At 44.0% G+C, this 16858-nt stretch overlaps 2 protein-coding genes across 7 annotated transcripts in view; one reads left to right on the forward strand and one right to left on the reverse strand.

Moving 5' to 3' along the window:
- Positions 1 to 13150, reverse strand: part of LOC137545370 (ecto-ADP-ribosyltransferase 5-like) — a 33114-nt gene extending 19964 nt beyond the window's left edge. Inside the window, exons 1-2 of one of the 5 annotated variants that reach the window (XM_068266525.1) lie at positions 13045 to 13150; positions 3870 to 3963 (exon numbers count right to left, since the gene is read on the reverse strand). In XM_068266525.1, coding sequence (XP_068122626.1) covers positions 3870 to 3963; positions 13045 to 13061 — 111 coding nt within the window. In that variant the 5' untranslated portion in view covers positions 13062 to 13150. Of the gene's footprint in view, positions 1 to 3869; positions 3964 to 8349; positions 8617 to 12546; positions 12697 to 12735; positions 12967 to 13044 lie in introns of those variants that run through there. The other 4 variants (XM_068266524.1, XM_068266529.1, XM_068266527.1 and 1 more) reach the window with 4 other exon arrangements.
- The window catches only part of LOC137545368 (dentin matrix acidic phosphoprotein 1-like), a 55108-nt gene that overhangs the window by 2205 nt on the left and 36045 nt on the right, over positions 1 to 16858 (forward strand). The window contains exon 1 of one of the 2 annotated variants that reach the window (XM_068266523.1): positions 12792 to 12876. The exons of the other annotated variant lie outside the window; for it this stretch is intronic. The gene's annotated coding sequence lies outside the window, so the exon portion shown is untranslated. Of the gene's footprint in view, positions 1 to 12791; positions 12877 to 16858 lie in introns of those variants that run through there. 2 annotated transcript variants of the gene reach the window in all.

The following is a 16858-nucleotide window of genomic DNA, read 5'->3' on the forward strand; positions in this document are numbered from 1 at the left end:
CTATGCCATCTTAGTGATACATGTCTTGTTTTTTTCAGTACAATCTAGGCTTTCTTTGGGTAATATTTTTCTCCCCAAACTATTTTGTTTTATAGTCCATTTATGGGGAAAAATTAGGCGTAAATACAGAAAACTATTTTTTTTTCATTTTTCCCCCTCCCTAATTTTCTCATCACACGACCCACAGTTATAAAATATTTACAAATAAATTATTTGGCCCTTCCCGATTAAAATGATACCCCATATGCCCTATTTCACTTCTAGCTGAGCATGTGGTGGACTGTTATCCCCAGTCTGCGCTTCTGTGGCGATCGAATGCGTTCGCTAGGGTGACAGTTCAGGGGGCATAGAGCTGTACAGATGCATCACTAGGCAATGGCTGAGCGTTACATCTGTAGAGCATTGGGGCCTGATACTTTCGCCCTAGCGATGGCATCCAATCACTACAGGTGGCAGTCGTTAAACGTTTATAAACAGGTTTAGGTATTGTAGGGGTTAATAATGTGTTAATAGGCTAAGTTTGGGTTAAAAATTAATGGGGAATAAAAAAAAAATACTTTTGATTTTATTGGGCCAATGTCACTTAAATTTTTTTAATTTTTTTTTTTTAACTTTACAACCTTTTTTTCCCCCTAACTTTATTGAATGATTGTTGCTGGCTAACAGCAACAATCATTCACAGGAACATTCACGTGACTGTGCACGAGCGTGCATGGTCACGTGCACGCACGGGAGCGCGCAGTTACATGCATGCACGTGCACGTACACGTGCAGCGGCGGTAAACAGTGATATTTAATGCACGACCTGGATTCTACGTCCTAGAACATACAGGGGGACTAATTAGGACATAGAATCTATGTACTGAAACTTAAAGCAGTTAAGTACCATCGGTCTCTTTCCCCTTAAGGACCAGAGACAGCTGGTACAGAAACGGCAGAATCCTGTCGAGCGGTGCACGTTGGGATCCTGGACCACCCACTCTGCCGTCTCTATGACGGCAGAGTTCCTGTGAGCCGGCCAGGAGTAGCTTTCATTGGCTCCTGGCCATGTCTTTCAATGTAAGCCAATGATATCGGCTCCTGACGCACTCACAGGGCTCTGCAGTCATAGAGACAGGCAAAGCGAGTGAGCTGCGGCGAGAGACGGCAGGGATTAAGCAGCAAGATCAGCAGGAGAAACAGCGGATGCACGCAGCGGCGGCTAATTGAAATCTATGCCCTGCCAGCCAGGAGCCCACCAAAAGAGGGCGTAGATTTCAATTAGTCCAGTCCTTAAAGCGGAATATAACCCTGCATTTCAACTTTGCTCTAAAACATTATTTACAGTATATTATATGCAACCAGCATTTTTTTTTTTACTAGACCAGCATTGGAAGGGTTACACAGAGCTTTAAAGTTCATGGAGAGAACTGCAGACGCATCTGAAGCTTACATAGATACATTTTGTTTACATAAATGTATCTAAGTGTGGAATGTGACTCACTCTCTCTGACTGAGAAGGAGCTGGAGGACAGCCAAAGAGTGTGTAACTGTAACGATAGGTGTCAGCAACCAGAGAATCTGATTCTTGGCGATCTGCAGTATCCCCAAGAATGCAGATATACCTGATTATTGGGGATCTGCAGAATCGCCAACAATCAAATATGTCTAACCTCTAGACACCTGAGTGTGTAAGTGTTTTGGTGCAACAGTAACCTTTGGACCACCGGGGTAGCAGGTGGTCTAACAAATAGAGAAGACTCTACTGCAGTCAAGGACACCTGGAGAGGGAGTCCCTGACTGTTAAGGAGCAGTGTCCCCTCTGTAGAGCAGGGGACCCCTGCGGGAAGGCTGTCCACCCTGAGGGGGGGGGGGGGGTGACAGCCGGAAGGTCAGACAGGCCGGGTCGGCAACAGTGTATCAGATATGCAAGGTACCAAATCAGAAATTCAGAAATCAGAAGAATAGTCAATCAAGCTACAGGTCATAACAGATATCAGACCAAGGCCTAGGCTGAGGTGTGAGGTCCGTGATCTCAACACCCTGGAACTATGCTAGAGAATAACACAGATGATATACAGTATTCCTAGTCTGGGGTGTGAGGGCCGTGATCTCAACACCCTGGAACTATGCTAGAGAATAACACAGATGATATAAAGTAACTGGCTAAGTGTGGATTCCCAGGTCCTCCTGGTTCCACCACACTGAAGGATCTGAGTAAGGTCTGAGTGCTAACACAAGCATTCGCAACGCCAGACAACCAGCAACTGAACAGCAGGAGATATATATATAGTAAAGCGCCCCACAGTGCCGCCCAGCTCCATCAACCAATCACTGACTGAGCAGGAATCAGCTGACCACCCTGATCAGCTGATCTTCCTCCTACTGGTATAAAGAGCTTGTCTTGCGGCGCGCGCGCGTAGCTCTCCATCTGTGTGCACTACTAGGTCCAGACAGCCCAGGCACATGTTGCTGCGGGGAAACCGCCGCACTGGACGCGGAATCTGCCGCCTTACCGTCGGAACATGCGGCGGCCCCCACGCCATCCTTCCCATGTGCACCATTAGTTCCAGATAACCCAGACGCATGCTGACGCGGACAAACCGCCGCATCAGACGCGGAATCAGCCGCCTTACTGTCAGAACACGCGGCGGCTTTTCCGCTATTCATCACAGTAACATTTATCACTTGTTACATTCTATTTAGTTAAATGTATCGATCTGAACTTCTGCATATCTCTCCACGGAACTTTAAACCTTTGTGTTTAACCCTTCCAATGCTGGTCTAGTAAAAAAAAATGCTGGTTGAATATAATATGCTGTAAATAATGTTTTAGAGCAAAGTTGAAATGCAGGGTTATATTCCGCTTTAAGTAGTTAAAATAAAGTTTTTTTTTAACTGCTTATAAAACTGCTACTGAACTAGGACTTAAAAAATAACTATAGACAATAGGGGAGAAATTACAGTGCAGCCTAAGACTACCAACAGAGGCGTGCAGAGCCCCTAGAGGCAACATACACACCCTGTATTCAAAACAGATGCTAAACTGTACAGTGAAGCCCAGGGGCGTAACTAGACTTTATAGGGCCCCCCTAAAAAAATAGCATGGGGCCCCCTTTGTTCCTGAACCCCACGGGATTGGGAGCCGGCGAAAGGCAGCGGAGAGTGTTCTGCTGTGAAGCAGCCTCTGGAAGCAGGAAATGATTACACACACTCCTGCACACGGTTTGTTGAGCGAATGGGGATGTTTCTTCACTAATTGGCTATACTTGCTGTTGGGGAGAGGAATGAGAAGGGCCCCCCTGCGATAGCAGGGGTTGCAGGGGTGATTGCTACATCCATGCTAAAGCCCTAGTCTCTGATAGAAATGGAATGCAAACATAAATACCAAATGGGAGCAGCTAGCCATAAGGGACACTTACATTTTTTAGACAGCAGGGAGAGGTGGCAGCGATTCCCAAAGCAGCACTAAATCTGAATGACTAGCAGCATAGGTGTGCAGAGCCTTATTATAGGCAGGGTACACATCTTGCATTCAAAACAGATGCAACAACATTCACATAATGTTAGCTTACAAAACAGTCTGCATGTAAAGTATTCTGTACTGGACCCTTCCACCGCGATGAGGCCATCATTGTGAAAGGGACCCTAACCTCTAACTAATTACCAAACAGGCATAGGTGTACTGACTATAAAATATACAGTATATACTGTTTAGGAAATGTAACTATATGCCGTTAACCTGGGTAGCTGCCCACTAAAAACTATATATATATATATAAGCAGGGACTTAGGGTAAAAACCAAACCTTCCACTAAAAAGGTGGGTGCTGGTAATTAGATGTAGTTGTCAGATAGTAGTACTAGTTTACTGCTAGTCTAGAACATTACCTGTTTATTTATTAGAAGACCCAGGTAGAGGCAGAACCCTGAGACCAGGACAGGCATCATTAGAAAATCACGGACCTGCAAAGACAAATACCCTCTGCCCCCCAAAACATCAGGTCAATGGTATGATCCATCCAGAAAGAGTAGGAGGTAATAGATAGAGGAATGGGGCGGAGACAAAGATATCATCACAAGCAATAGCAATGCCAATTATAATTAAAAATGAACTTAAACAAGATTAGGAGGAGGATATTTGAGCTGGTAATGAGTGAAGGAGGATTATAGTGAGGAGAAGGATGATAATTGGGAAGAGCAGAAGGAAGAGGAGGACGAGGAACATCTTGCAATGGAAAAGCTAGGGAGGAGTAGTGACAAAAAGAAAGAGGATAATCATGATAAGGAGGGAGAGGAAGTGGATGAGGAGGATGACAGTGATGGTCACAGAGAGCAGAAGGAAAAGAAGGCCGGGTGATAGAAAATTAGTAAAGGGAGGAGGAGGGAGAGTATGAGGAGGATGAGTTGGAACAGGAGGAACAGGAGGATGATGAAGAGGAGCATGAGGAGTCATCCTTCTCATACACTTCCTCCTCATCCTCGTGCTCCTAATCCCCCTGCTGGATGCTGATGAGGACAAGGATAGCAAGGTTAAACCATGGGGTAGTCCTTGTCAGAGAGGCATCATACTGGATGTGGCAATAGGAAACAAAATTGTGGCCTGGCAACCACTGAAGCTCTCTAGATACATGGCAAATACCCATAGATTGATGGTATTTTATTTAGGAGCTCCACCTGCTGGTTAGACTGTGAAAAGCTCTATTTATTATAGGTTCTTCTTGTTTTACTGCACTGTAATGAAAATACAGATGCATTTTAAGGTGGCAGTATCATGTTCTGGGCCTGCTTTGCGAATTGTAGCGTAAGAGAAACTGGCTGAGGGAGGAGGACAACAACCGTAAATGCACACGCTGACTTACTAAACTATAAATTAGAAGAAATGTAATGTAATGTAATGGATGGCTAGGCAAATGGAAAGGCCGCTAGGCAGAGTTCAACTAGGCAACAGCAACCCCGGACCATACGGCCTGCACAGCCTGTGCAAGAATCCGTCTGTGAAAGTGACACATGTTTTGCTTTGAAAGTTTACTAATAAAAATAACAAGAGGAGCTCCAATGGAGATCTGCATTTTTTTAGGACATTTTCCCTCCTCACTACACCGCTGTTGTTGCTCCTTCATGTCATTAAAAATTATCTTTGCAATTCAATTTGCAGCCAGTTAAATCGGACCTAAACTCAGAACTTCCTCTCTGCTCTAAAAGATCTATAATAACCTTTAAAGATAGGCATTTCTTTGTTACAACTGATACAAATCCTGCAATACATGTGCAGTGTGTCTACTCCCTGCTTTCAAGGAAGGCTAACATCCTGTGTTTACAAATTAGCCGCTCTGCGAGGCAGCCAACTGAGACAGCAAAGAGATCAAATTACAGCAGTGATTAGTCACAGATGAGGGGGAATCAGACAGGCTAAACTCTCTAAATACATACAGGGTGCATTTGTAACGATTGTGGAATCGTCTCCGCGGTCAGCACACCAGACGTGCGCTGACGCGGCGGATTTCCTCCACAAGCGTATTATTGCGGAAACCCAGGCTAGGTGCTATGCACCCGCAGAGGGCAATTCCCAGCGGCAGATGGCGCTGTGGAGTGCAGGCGAACACAGCCGCTGCACAGCCACAGATGCCAGATGGGAATTGTACAGAACCCGATAAACGGTGCTGAAGAGCCCTTAAAGAGAAAGAGCACAGGGACAGGATGTATGTGTGTGCACCAAACTAGCCGCCACCCAGCGACAGTGAACACACAACAGCGGAAACAAAGTGGGAACGCAATCGCAAGATTGGCGATTGCCGATAGAGACACAAGACAGAGCAGGACAGCGCACAAGGGTAGCAAAGGCACAGCAAATCATACAATAAGGAGATGCGGAAAATAACAAACGCTAACTGAACGCGTACCCCGCACTCATTCGCAACAGTGCACGCGTTCGTGCGCGGTCCCCGCGTGATAAGCACAACAGGGACAAGCACGCCTAACTAACCGACACAAGACAGACACCACACAAACGCGCTTGCTACACGGTTGCCTACCGCAGGCACCAGCAAGCGCACGCAACCAGACAGACAACGAGAATCGATCAAACAGGAACCACTGCTCTTACCGTCAGAGCCAGTGCGAACCAGGTATCAGAAAGATCCACTGCTCTTGCTGTCAGAGCAGTGTGATCCAAGCACATGACAAACAGAAGGAGTAACCAGCAGCGACCGCAGCCGAGGTTAGGTCCAAGATTCAGACCAGAGGAATCCACTGCCACTAACGCTAGGGCAAGTGCGATTCAGACAGACAGAACAGAAGGATCCACAGCGCTAGCGCAAGATGCTAGTGCGATCCAAATACAGAGTAGCAGGACAGAAGGATCCACAGTACTAGCGAAAAGAGGCTAGCACGATCCAGGGAAACAGAACAGAAGGATCCACAGTACTAGCGAAAAGAGGCTAGCACGATCCAGGGGAACAGAACAGAAGGATCCACAGTACTAGCAAAAAGAGGCTAGCACGATCCAGGGAAACAGATCAGAAGGGGCTACCAGCAACAACCGCTGTTCCGGTTAGCACCCCACAGACAGACAGAACAGACAATACAAATAATGCAATCCTAACTGCACTAGGGAAACTGCCTAGTGCATTCCCACGAATTACACTAAGATAACTTTAACAAACGAGAATGGCTGACACTCAGGAGTGTCCATCAGGAACAGACCATGAAAGGGAAATGTCCAGCAAAGCATTCTGGGAGCAGAATGCTTTTATAGTGCCAGTCATCAAAAGGAGGCAGGTAAGGGATTTGCATGACTAATATATGCAAATTCCTCAGCAACACAAGCTGCAAAACTGACAGAAGGACTCCTTTCCAGAGTCCTGCAGCAAGCAAACCTAACCAATGGTCAAAAGGCTGCCTGCCTGCGCAGGCAGCTGAGCGGATTCTCACAGCATTTCTCTCTGTTTTCGTTCTGTCCTTGGCAAGAGTTCAGCTCCACTTTAAAGATTCCAAAAACTGACAAAAAGACTCCTCTTGCACTTTAAGCCGTCCTGATATTTGAACGCTCAGAATTTATACTCACCTAAACATTTCACTTGTCCAGAACTACTTTTTGTCCAGTTATTAAAACTTGTGTATTTTAATAACATCAAAGACTTGATAGACATTTATATCAAGATTTTTTTTTTTAAAATATTTAATTTCACTTTGTGACACTGAAGCGAAAAAAAAACTTACGATATAATGAATTGCATGTGTAGTACGGATAATTCATAGAACATTAGTAATAAAGAAGAGTCTCATTTTTATTTTCAGTTATATAGATTTTTTTTTTTTTATAACATTGCATCATTCTGTCATATTTGCAGTTTACACACTATACTCTGTATTTTAAACTATGAAACAGAGCAGAGTTAATGACTCATTGAACTTCCCTGCAGTAAAACCTTATCTGAAGTTGTCTTTGGGCCAGTGCACACCAAAAACCTCTAGCAGATCTGCAAAACGCTAGAGGTTTTTGAAGCAGATTTTCAGAGCGATTCTAGGCATGTTTAGAGAGATTTTCTAACATGCCTAGCGTTTTTTGGAGCGTTTTTGTGTAGCAGATTACATATATTGTTACAGTAAAGCGGTTACTGAACAGCTTCTGTAACAAAAACGCCTGGAAAGCCGCTCTGATCTAGCGTTTCTCAGAGCTGTTTTCCACCTTCCTATACTTTAACATTGAGGCAGAAACGCCTCAGAAATCTAAAAAATGCTGCAGCCCCCCGAATGTTGTGTTTGTGGAAAAAAACAAACCGCTCTGGTGTGCACCAGCCCATTGAAATACATTAGCCAAGCAGTTTACACACAGCTAGCGTTTTTAAAAACGCTCATGAAACGCTCTGGTGTGCACCAGCCCTTTCACTGTTTCTTTGATGCATAAGTACTTCAGAAAACAGTGCTGTCTTGTTGGGTAGGAGAGCTCAGAGAAGCTCTATTGCATAGATAACAACTGAAGTTTCTTAACTCTTCCTGTACTGGAAACAATATGAGACTCATGTCTTTGCTACTCATTTTCTATTTCTTAGCTGTACTACACATACAGTGCAAATCATTATCTCAAAAGTTTATTTTCGCTTTAGATTCCCTTTAAGCTGACAACAGACAAATAAACACGAAACACCTGAAATCAATACCAGTGTAGGTGCCACTGGAATGAGTGTAAGTAAGGGGTGGAGGAGGTAGAAAGAGGGGCAGATACTCATGGGGGAGGAAAGTAAGAGATATTTACACCAAGTCAGAAGAGAGAAGAGAGCAGCAGCAGAGGCGAGAGAGAGACATGGAGGGGAAGGACGAGGCAGACACAGCTGAGGGTCAGCACAGAAGAATGGGCACATTGTCTCACCCTCTGGGCGCGGGCCGGTCACCCTGATTTCAGTGGGCTCTTGTTTCTTGGCCTTGCAGGACAGTTGATAGTAACAATGCCTGAACTTTCTTACTTGTGGCTGAGGCTCTATATTTAGGATGGAGGAGCAGCTGTCTCAGCCAGATATCAGCGTGTGTTTCTAAATGTCGTGGAGAGACACCGGCCCAGGAACCAGCGACTGTGATATCTCCCGCTATGACTGCACAGGGGCCAGCCCAGGAACCAGCGTCTGTGATATCTCCCCCAGTGACTGCACAGGGGCCAGCACAAGCCCTGCTCCTTGTAACTAAGCTGTGAAGTGTCAGCAGTGCGATAGTGCTGAATAAGACTGACTGAGTCTGGGGAGTCTGGGGAGTCCCAGCATCATTGCACAATACAGGCGATTATAGGGGAAGGAAACTCTACAGACTGTATCACTGCCTGGCCACTCAGTCCTCTCAAAGCTGACACTGCACAAACAATCTCATCATAGGACGCAACAGTTCTTAGGACTAGGGGGATTCACAAAGCTTTTCTGTCAAAATATCTCGCCTAACTTATTAACTCACAATGGCCTCAATTCACTAAGCTTATCTCCTGTCTTTAACAACGTTTCTAGAGTGGTCACCATGGTGATAAGGCATGTAGTATTCAGGAAACATTTTACCTCAGGCAAACCTAAAGTTAACTCTTCTGTCTTTAAGTTAACTCCTCAATCCTTAAAGGGACTCCGAGCAGTGCAGAAACTATGGAAAGATGCATATCATTTTAAAGCTCTCTTTCTCCTCTTTCCAATGATATATAAACCGCCGCCCTACGCCTTTTAGTATTCGCTATTTTCGCGATTGAAATTGCCGCGGCCGCGATTTCAATCGCGAAAATAGAGAAAACTAAAAGGTGTAGGGTGACGATTTAGGTGTCACCAGAAAGAGGAGAAAGAGAGCTTTAAAATGATATCCATCTTTCCATAGTTACTTGTATTACACAAGAATTAAGCTGCTGACTTTAGGAAAAAGTCGTCCTGTGTAATACAAGTAACTATGGAAAGATGGATATCATTTTAAAGCTCTCTTTCTCCTCTTTCTGGTGACACCTAAATCGTCACCCTACACCTTTTAGTTTTCTCTATTTTCGCGATTGAAATCGCGGCCGCGGCAATTTCAATCGCGAAAATAGCGAAAACTAAAAGGCGTAGGGCGGCGGTGTATATGTTACGGCCAGAACCCGAAGTTTGGCCACTTCTAGTTCTGGCCGGCCAATGCGCGAAGTGGCCGCTGCGCTGCGGCCAATGTTAGAAATGGAATGATTCCTCTGAGGTTAATGTATCTTCTGGCCGCAGCGCAGCGGCCAAACGTATAACAACTTAGTTCATTTAATGCAATTCAGCCGGCGGCAATGTAACAATTCAAGCCGCCGGCTTTTTCTCTGCATCTCTCTCTCCTCCTCCCCCCCCCCCCCCCTCCTCCCGCCTCTCTCGCTCTCTCCTATGGGCAGCCGGGCGGGGACACGAGTGTCCCCCCCGGAGTCGTTCGTCGCGGCAGGGGAATCCTGCCGTTCTTGCAGAGCGGGTGCTGGCAGAAGCAATGTCTGCAGCCTCCCCGCTCTGCTGCCCTGGCGCCACGAACGACTCCCGGGGACACGCATGTCCCCGCCGACTGCCCATAAGAGGAGAGAGAGAGGCAGAGAAAAAGCCGGCGGCTTGAATTGTTACATTGCCGCCGGCTGAATTGCAATAAATGAACTAAGTTGTTCTACGTTTGGCCGCTGCGCTGCGTCCAGAAGATACATTAACCTCAGAGGAATCATTCCATTTCTAACATTGGCCGCAGCGCAGCGGCCACTTCACGCATTGGCCGGCCAGAACTAGAAGTGGCCAAACTTCGGGTTCTGGCCGTAACATATATATCATTGGAAAGAGGAGAAAGAGAGCTTTAAAATGATCTGCATCTTTCTATAGTTTCTGCACTGCTCGGAGTCCCTTTAAACTAACTCCAGAATTCTAAAGTTAAAGACAGGCTGTTAATTAACTCCGTGTGAAAATAACTACAGAGGAGGTAAATTAAGGAATGAAGAGATAAGATAACTCTCCCACTGTGTGGAGGTAAGTTTTCTCTTGCCTTATTATATCCAGCATGATCTTAGTGAATTGAGGCCAATGTATTTCTCCTTAAATGACTTAACTCATGATTTATCTCCCCTTACCTAATGTAACTCATGATTTATCTCTCTGTAACTGACTTAAAGGATACCCGAAGTGACATGTGACATGATGATATAGACATGTGTATGTACAGTGCCTAGCACACAAATAACTAGGCTGTGTTCCTATTTTTTTTTTCCTCTACCTGAAAGAGTTAAACTTCAGGTATGTAAGTGTCAGTTTCTGTCTGGATCGGACGATAGTGTAACCCTTATGGATAAGGAATCACAACAATAAAGCATTTTCCTTGCAGAAAATGGCTTCTGAGAGCAGGAAAGAGATAAAGAGGGTCAATAGTTCATAGATTTTAGCTGTGGCATACTTCAATGAATGTGTCATTGAGCAGAGACAAGGAAACAACAACTTAAAATTTAAAATAAAACTATGGGATATCTTTTTTTTTTAAAGTAATTTTTAGGAGGCGGAGGATAGATACAATTGTTTATCTCATCATTTTATTTTCACCTCATGTTTTCTTTAAAGGGAATCTGAAGTGAAAATAAACTTATGACACAATGATTTGTATGTGTAGTACAGCTAAGAAATAAAACATTAGGAGCAGAGACATAAGTCTAATATTGTTTCCAGTACAGGAAGAGTTAAGAGACTCCAGTTATCTATGCAAAAGAGCCACTGATCTCTACAACTTTCAAAGTAGCAGAGAGCTCTGTCTTCTGAAGCTTGTTATCTCAAGTGTCAGTCACTGTATTTTGTTTTTTTTTCTGCAGTGGAAAGCTCAAAAGTTCACTGGCCTGCTCTGTAAAATCATTCAGAATGCTGAGTAGTGTGTAAACTGCAAATATTAGAGAATGATGCAATGTTATAAAAACACTATATAACTGAAAATAAAAATATGAGAATATTTTCTTTGCTACTAATGTTCTAGTAATTATCTGTACTAATAGCACTGACACAATAAAAAAATAGTATGGTTCCACCCCTAAATATGCAAAGTTCCAAAGTTCATCACACTCAAAAGACGGGGTTTTCTTGAACCAAAGTTCTCTTATTTATTCTTCATATAATATTCCTTCAAATTGCGGACAATACGTGTAGATACAACATCAGACCTTCACTTCACATCAAGAAATGCCTTTCTTGGGGCTTGATTCACAAAGCGGTGCTAACAGTTAGCACGCTGGTGAAAAGCCCTTCATCACAGCTAAACTCAGTTTAGGCATGATAAGTTTAGGTGTGATAAGTTTAGGCATGATAAGTTTAGACGTGATACGTTTAGGTGTGATAAGTTTAGGTGTGATAAGTGTAGGTGTGATAAGTTTAGGAGTGATAACTATAGCACCAACTGGGTTAGCACCGCAGTGCACAGCTGATCAAAAATTTTGCGCTAGCAAAGTCTGGTGCACTTCGCATAGAGTTTAATGGCGCTGCTTTGCGTGCGGGACTTTGCGCGCTATCTACACTTATCTAAACTTATCACACCTAAACGTATCATGCCTAAACTTATCACACCTAAACTTATCACGCCTAAACTTATCACTCCTAAACTGGCTTTTCACCAGCGTGGTGCAATGGTTATCACGCCTAAAGTCTCTAACTGGGTTAGCACCGCTTTGTGAATCAAGCCCATGATGTGAAATGCCTTTCTAGACATCTCTTGACGTGAAGTGAAGGTCTGATGTTGTATTTACACGTATTGCTCGCAATTTGAAGGAATATTATATGAAGAATAAATAAGAGAATTTTGGTTAAAAAAAAAAACCGTCTTTTGAGTGTGATGAACTTTGAAACTTTGAATTATCTGTACTACACAACCAATTCACTATTACCTTTTTTTTTTTTTCGCTCAGTGTCACTTTAACTCATCATTTATCACACCTGGGGGTTGATGCACATGCCTGTGGTAATATTGCAGTGCACAGACAGAAACATAAATATTATTATTATTGATTAATATAGCGCCAACATCTTCCGTGGCACTGTACATCAGTTTACAGGGTATAACAAGTTATAACTGAATGGTGAAAACATCTAAATACCTGAAATATGCTTGAATGGGGTCTTTAATATGTATAACCTAACACCTAATGTTTTATGTCTTGAGCACGCCCCTCTTCTATACCCCAAAAAGTTTGGAGGCATGTGCTGATCGCCAAGAGCTCAAGGGCCCTTGCCTGGGGGACGCACCCAATTGAAGTTACCATGGTAACTGTGGTAATGCTTCCCACCTCTCATAGGTCGTACGCCTAGTTTCAGACTCCATTGGTCAGTCTTATGTGGAAGCAGTTACTATGGTAACCATAGCTTTATCCCTCTCCTCTGTAGGATGAACACCTTGCTGCAGCCTTCATCAGTCTAGCCTATAGGAGGTGAGTTAAGGGGTGTATATATGATCCAAGCAATATTGTGATGGGCGTGGGGAGGAGCCAAGAGACAGCTCTCCCTGTGCGCAGCAAAGAAGGGGAATGTAAGCTGTTTTGGCCTCCGGTTGCTATGGTAACCATATTTTGCTCCTCCACTCTATAGCACACACACACCTTGCTGAAGCCTCCATCAGTGTAGCCTGTGTGGGAGGAGCTTCTGGTTACTGTGGTAACCCTAACAACACTCCACCCATGAGCAGGCTGTTGCTCCATCATTCATGCTGTGTGGGAGGAGCCTTATGTGGGAATGCACAATGAAGGCAATAGAGTGCAGCAACAGGCTGCTCTCTGATTGGACAGTGGCTGGGGGGAGGAGGAGTCCAGCAATGGGATCTGAGAGCAGCACTTATGAAAATATTATTTAAAAAAATGCATGGAAAGTTATTATTTTTGTAAGAGGTTCTGGTCCCATATTGGATAGTTCTGATCAGATTTGAACCCATTGGTGCCAGTCTGCCAGAGGCTTACTGGTATTGAGACATATGTGATCTGGGAGTGTTAATACCTCCAATCGTTATAGACAGTTTTGCAGCACAAGCTACACAATCAGTTTACATGACCATACAAGGCCAGTTCAAATAGTACACAGCTGTATACTACCATACCTCAAAACTTTTTGAGATAAGAAAGACGGACACTTAAGCCACACCACTGCCACACCCCTGATCACGCCCCCGTCACACCCCTAGTCACGCATACCATAAAGATTTCATAAGAAAAATATGTTGTTTTATAATTCAAACCACACTGGTCCTTTCTATCCTGGTTCATTTTCCTTCATACTAACATTTTAAAATTAGTAATATATCAATGTAAAGGATGGGAATAAAGTTTAGAGTCAAACACATTTTTTCAGTAGAGAAATACATATATAGTTACATAGAAAGAGGGACAAAGTCCTGAAAGAGGGACAAATGAGAAGGAAAGAGAGACAGAGGAACAGAGCTCCCAAAGAGGGACTGTCCCTCCAAAAGAGGGACAGTTGGGAGCTATGATACCACCGATGCAAGGAAACTTGGGCACTGGAGGTATTTCGGCTGCCGCCATAGGCTCCTATGTCATATGGGGGAAAGAGGGCGGGGCAACAGGCAACTATCTTACTTTTGGGGGAGGGCACTTTAGGTTCACTTTAAAGAGGAACTCCAGTGAAAATAATGTAATAAAAAAAGTGCTTCATTTTTACAATAATTATGTATAAATGATTTAGTCAGTGTTTGCTCATTGTAAAATCTTTCCTCTCCCAGATTCACATTCTGATATGTATTACATGGTGACATTGTTACTGTGGGCAAGTTATGTAGCTGTTTCTAGCTGTTCTGTCTGTTACAGACAGCTAATAACAGCTATTTCCTGTCTGTGAACATTGTTACATTGTGGCAGTTTGCCAGCAGTACCACGGTATTCAGAGGTTCTTGTGGGAGGGGTTTCAGCACAAAATCAGTCACACAGCGCCCCCTGATGGTCTGTTTGTGAAAATCATTGTATTTCTCATGTAAAATGGGGTATCAGCTACTGATTGGGATAAAGTTCAATTCTTGGTTGGAGTTTCTCTTTAAAGAGGAACTTTAGAAAAAAAAATGTAATAAATAATTTGCTTATGTTTTACAATATTCATTTATGAATGATTTAGTCAGTGTTTGCCCATTGTAAAACCTTTCCTCTCTTTGATTTACATTCTGTAATGTATCACTGGTGGTGACATCTTTAGTTCTGCCAGGTGATCTCTGTGGAATGTTTTGTTTACAGAGAGTTCTACACACAGAGGGAGATATTGCTTGCTTGGCAGGTGGAAACAGATGTTATTTCCCACAATGCAACGAGGTTCACAGACAGGAAGCTGTCAGGACCATGGCCCTGACATCACACTGTGGGAGGGGTGTCACCACAATATTAGCCACACAGAGCCCCCTGATGATCTATTGGAGAAAAGGAATAGATTTCTCATGGGAAAGGGGGTATCAGCTACTGACTGGGATGAAGTTCAGTCCTTTGTTAAATTTCCTCTTTAAAGAGACTCTGTAACAAATTTTTCAGCCTTAGTTCTTCTATCCTATAAGTTCCTATGCCTGTTCTAATGTGCTCTGGCTTACTGCAGCCTTTCCTAATTGCACTGTCTCTGTAATAAATCTTATCTCCTTTCCTCTGTCGTGTCTGTCGGGCTAAGGCTTGAATGTGTGGAATGTGCAGGGCTGCTTGTGATTGGATAGAAGCGATACACACCCTCTGCAGGCCCCTTGCATGCTCTGTATGACTCACACACTCTGTTTATGTGAGCCTATCAGAAGCTGGTTAGTTTGTTTGTAAACATTGCCTAAAACTGTTAATTACAAGCCAGGATTGCAGCAGAGAGTGGCAGAAACCGCACAGAGGGGCACAGGAGAACATAAGGAATAGAATGGTATGCTTTTTAGTGTAAGAATATTAGAGTACAGATTCTCTTTAAGACCATCTTATTTATTATTTTAAAATATACTCAAATTCAAATGACTGCCATAAAGAATGAAAAAGTTACCAAACGGATGCATTGCTGTCACTGCTGAGATGGAAAAAAACTGTTGGGGTTGAGATGTGGTTAAGTATTATCTTCAGTAACTGTTGTTTTGGCAAAAGACAATAAACCACAACCTGTTTATTTAAGATATTGTACATGCTGCTTACAATCTGATGACATCTAGTGGCAAGATATAGAATTACAACAGATGCAAAATCTGTAGTAAATCCAGTTGTTTCAGATTCAGCTCATGTGCGACATCTTGTGGCTAATTTAAAAATAGCAATCTAATAGAGTAAAACAATTATACAGCAGACTCTCAGCTGTCCAGCACAGTCAGAGAATGGCTGAGGTTGGAAAAGTTTTGTTTCTGGTGGCTTGAGAGTCAATGTTTAAAACAGGCCTAGGCGATTCAGAAGCCGGGGCCTCGAGTAGCAGTGAGCAGGGCCGGATTGAGGCCAAGGCCCCTTAGGCCATGGCCTAGGGCACCACAGGAGAAGGGGCACCAAAGCAGCAGGCTAAACTGTTGCAGCATTTGCAAGCTTGCAAATGCTGCAATGCAGGGAGATCAGGCGAGCGCGGTACTCTGCTGCTATCTGCCTGTGCAGCAGTCATCTTGCTCTCTGTGCACGTTTGCCTTGTGACCGGCGGCTATGGACCTGGGCAGCATTGGAGACAGAAAGGAAGAGGAAGCTTCTGCACTGGAGACAAGCGAATAAATGAGTGACACTGATGGCTGCATAGCTCCCAACTGTCCCTCTTTTGGAGGGACAGTCCCTCTTTGGGAGCCCTGTCCCTGTTTCCTCCTCATTTGTCCCTCTTTTAGGACTTTGTCCCTCTTTCTATGTAAATATATATATTTCTCTACTAAAAAAAATGTGTTTGATTGACTCTAAACTCTATTCCCAGCCTTTAAACTGATATATTACTTAATTTTGAAATGTTAAAATAAAAGAAAATGAACCAGGATAGAAAGGACCAGTGTGGTTTGAATTATAAAACCACATTTTTCTTATGAAATCTTTATCATATGCGTGACTAGGGGTGTGACGGGGGTGTGATTAAGGGTGTGGCCGGGGTGTGGCTTAAGTGTCCCTCTTTCTCATCTCAAAAAGTTGGGAGGTATGTGGCTGCTGCGGTGTGAAGGTGAGCTGGCTACCTACACTGAAAGGTGCAGGGGGTGGGAAAAGGAGGGATTAAGGGAGTCATCTGGGTACCTATACTGGAGGGAAAGGGGGGAGGAGTCATCTGGCTACATATACTGGAGGTAAAGGGGGAGGAGTCATCTAGCTACCTACACCAGAGGGAAGGGGGAGAGGTCATCTCGCTACCTATACTGAAGGGGGGCGGCTGGTGACAGTGGCCTAGGGTGGTGAAGAGTACAAATCCAGCCCTGCAGTGGGCAGTTGCAGATGGTGCACGCTCGGCACAGCAGAC

The sequence above is a fragment of the Hyperolius riggenbachi genome, chromosome 2 (genome assembly GCF_040937935.1).
Source record: "Hyperolius riggenbachi isolate aHypRig1 chromosome 2, aHypRig1.pri, whole genome shotgun sequence".
In the NCBI taxonomy this organism is placed as follows: Eukaryota; Metazoa; Chordata; class Amphibia; order Anura; family Hyperoliidae; genus Hyperolius; species Hyperolius riggenbachi.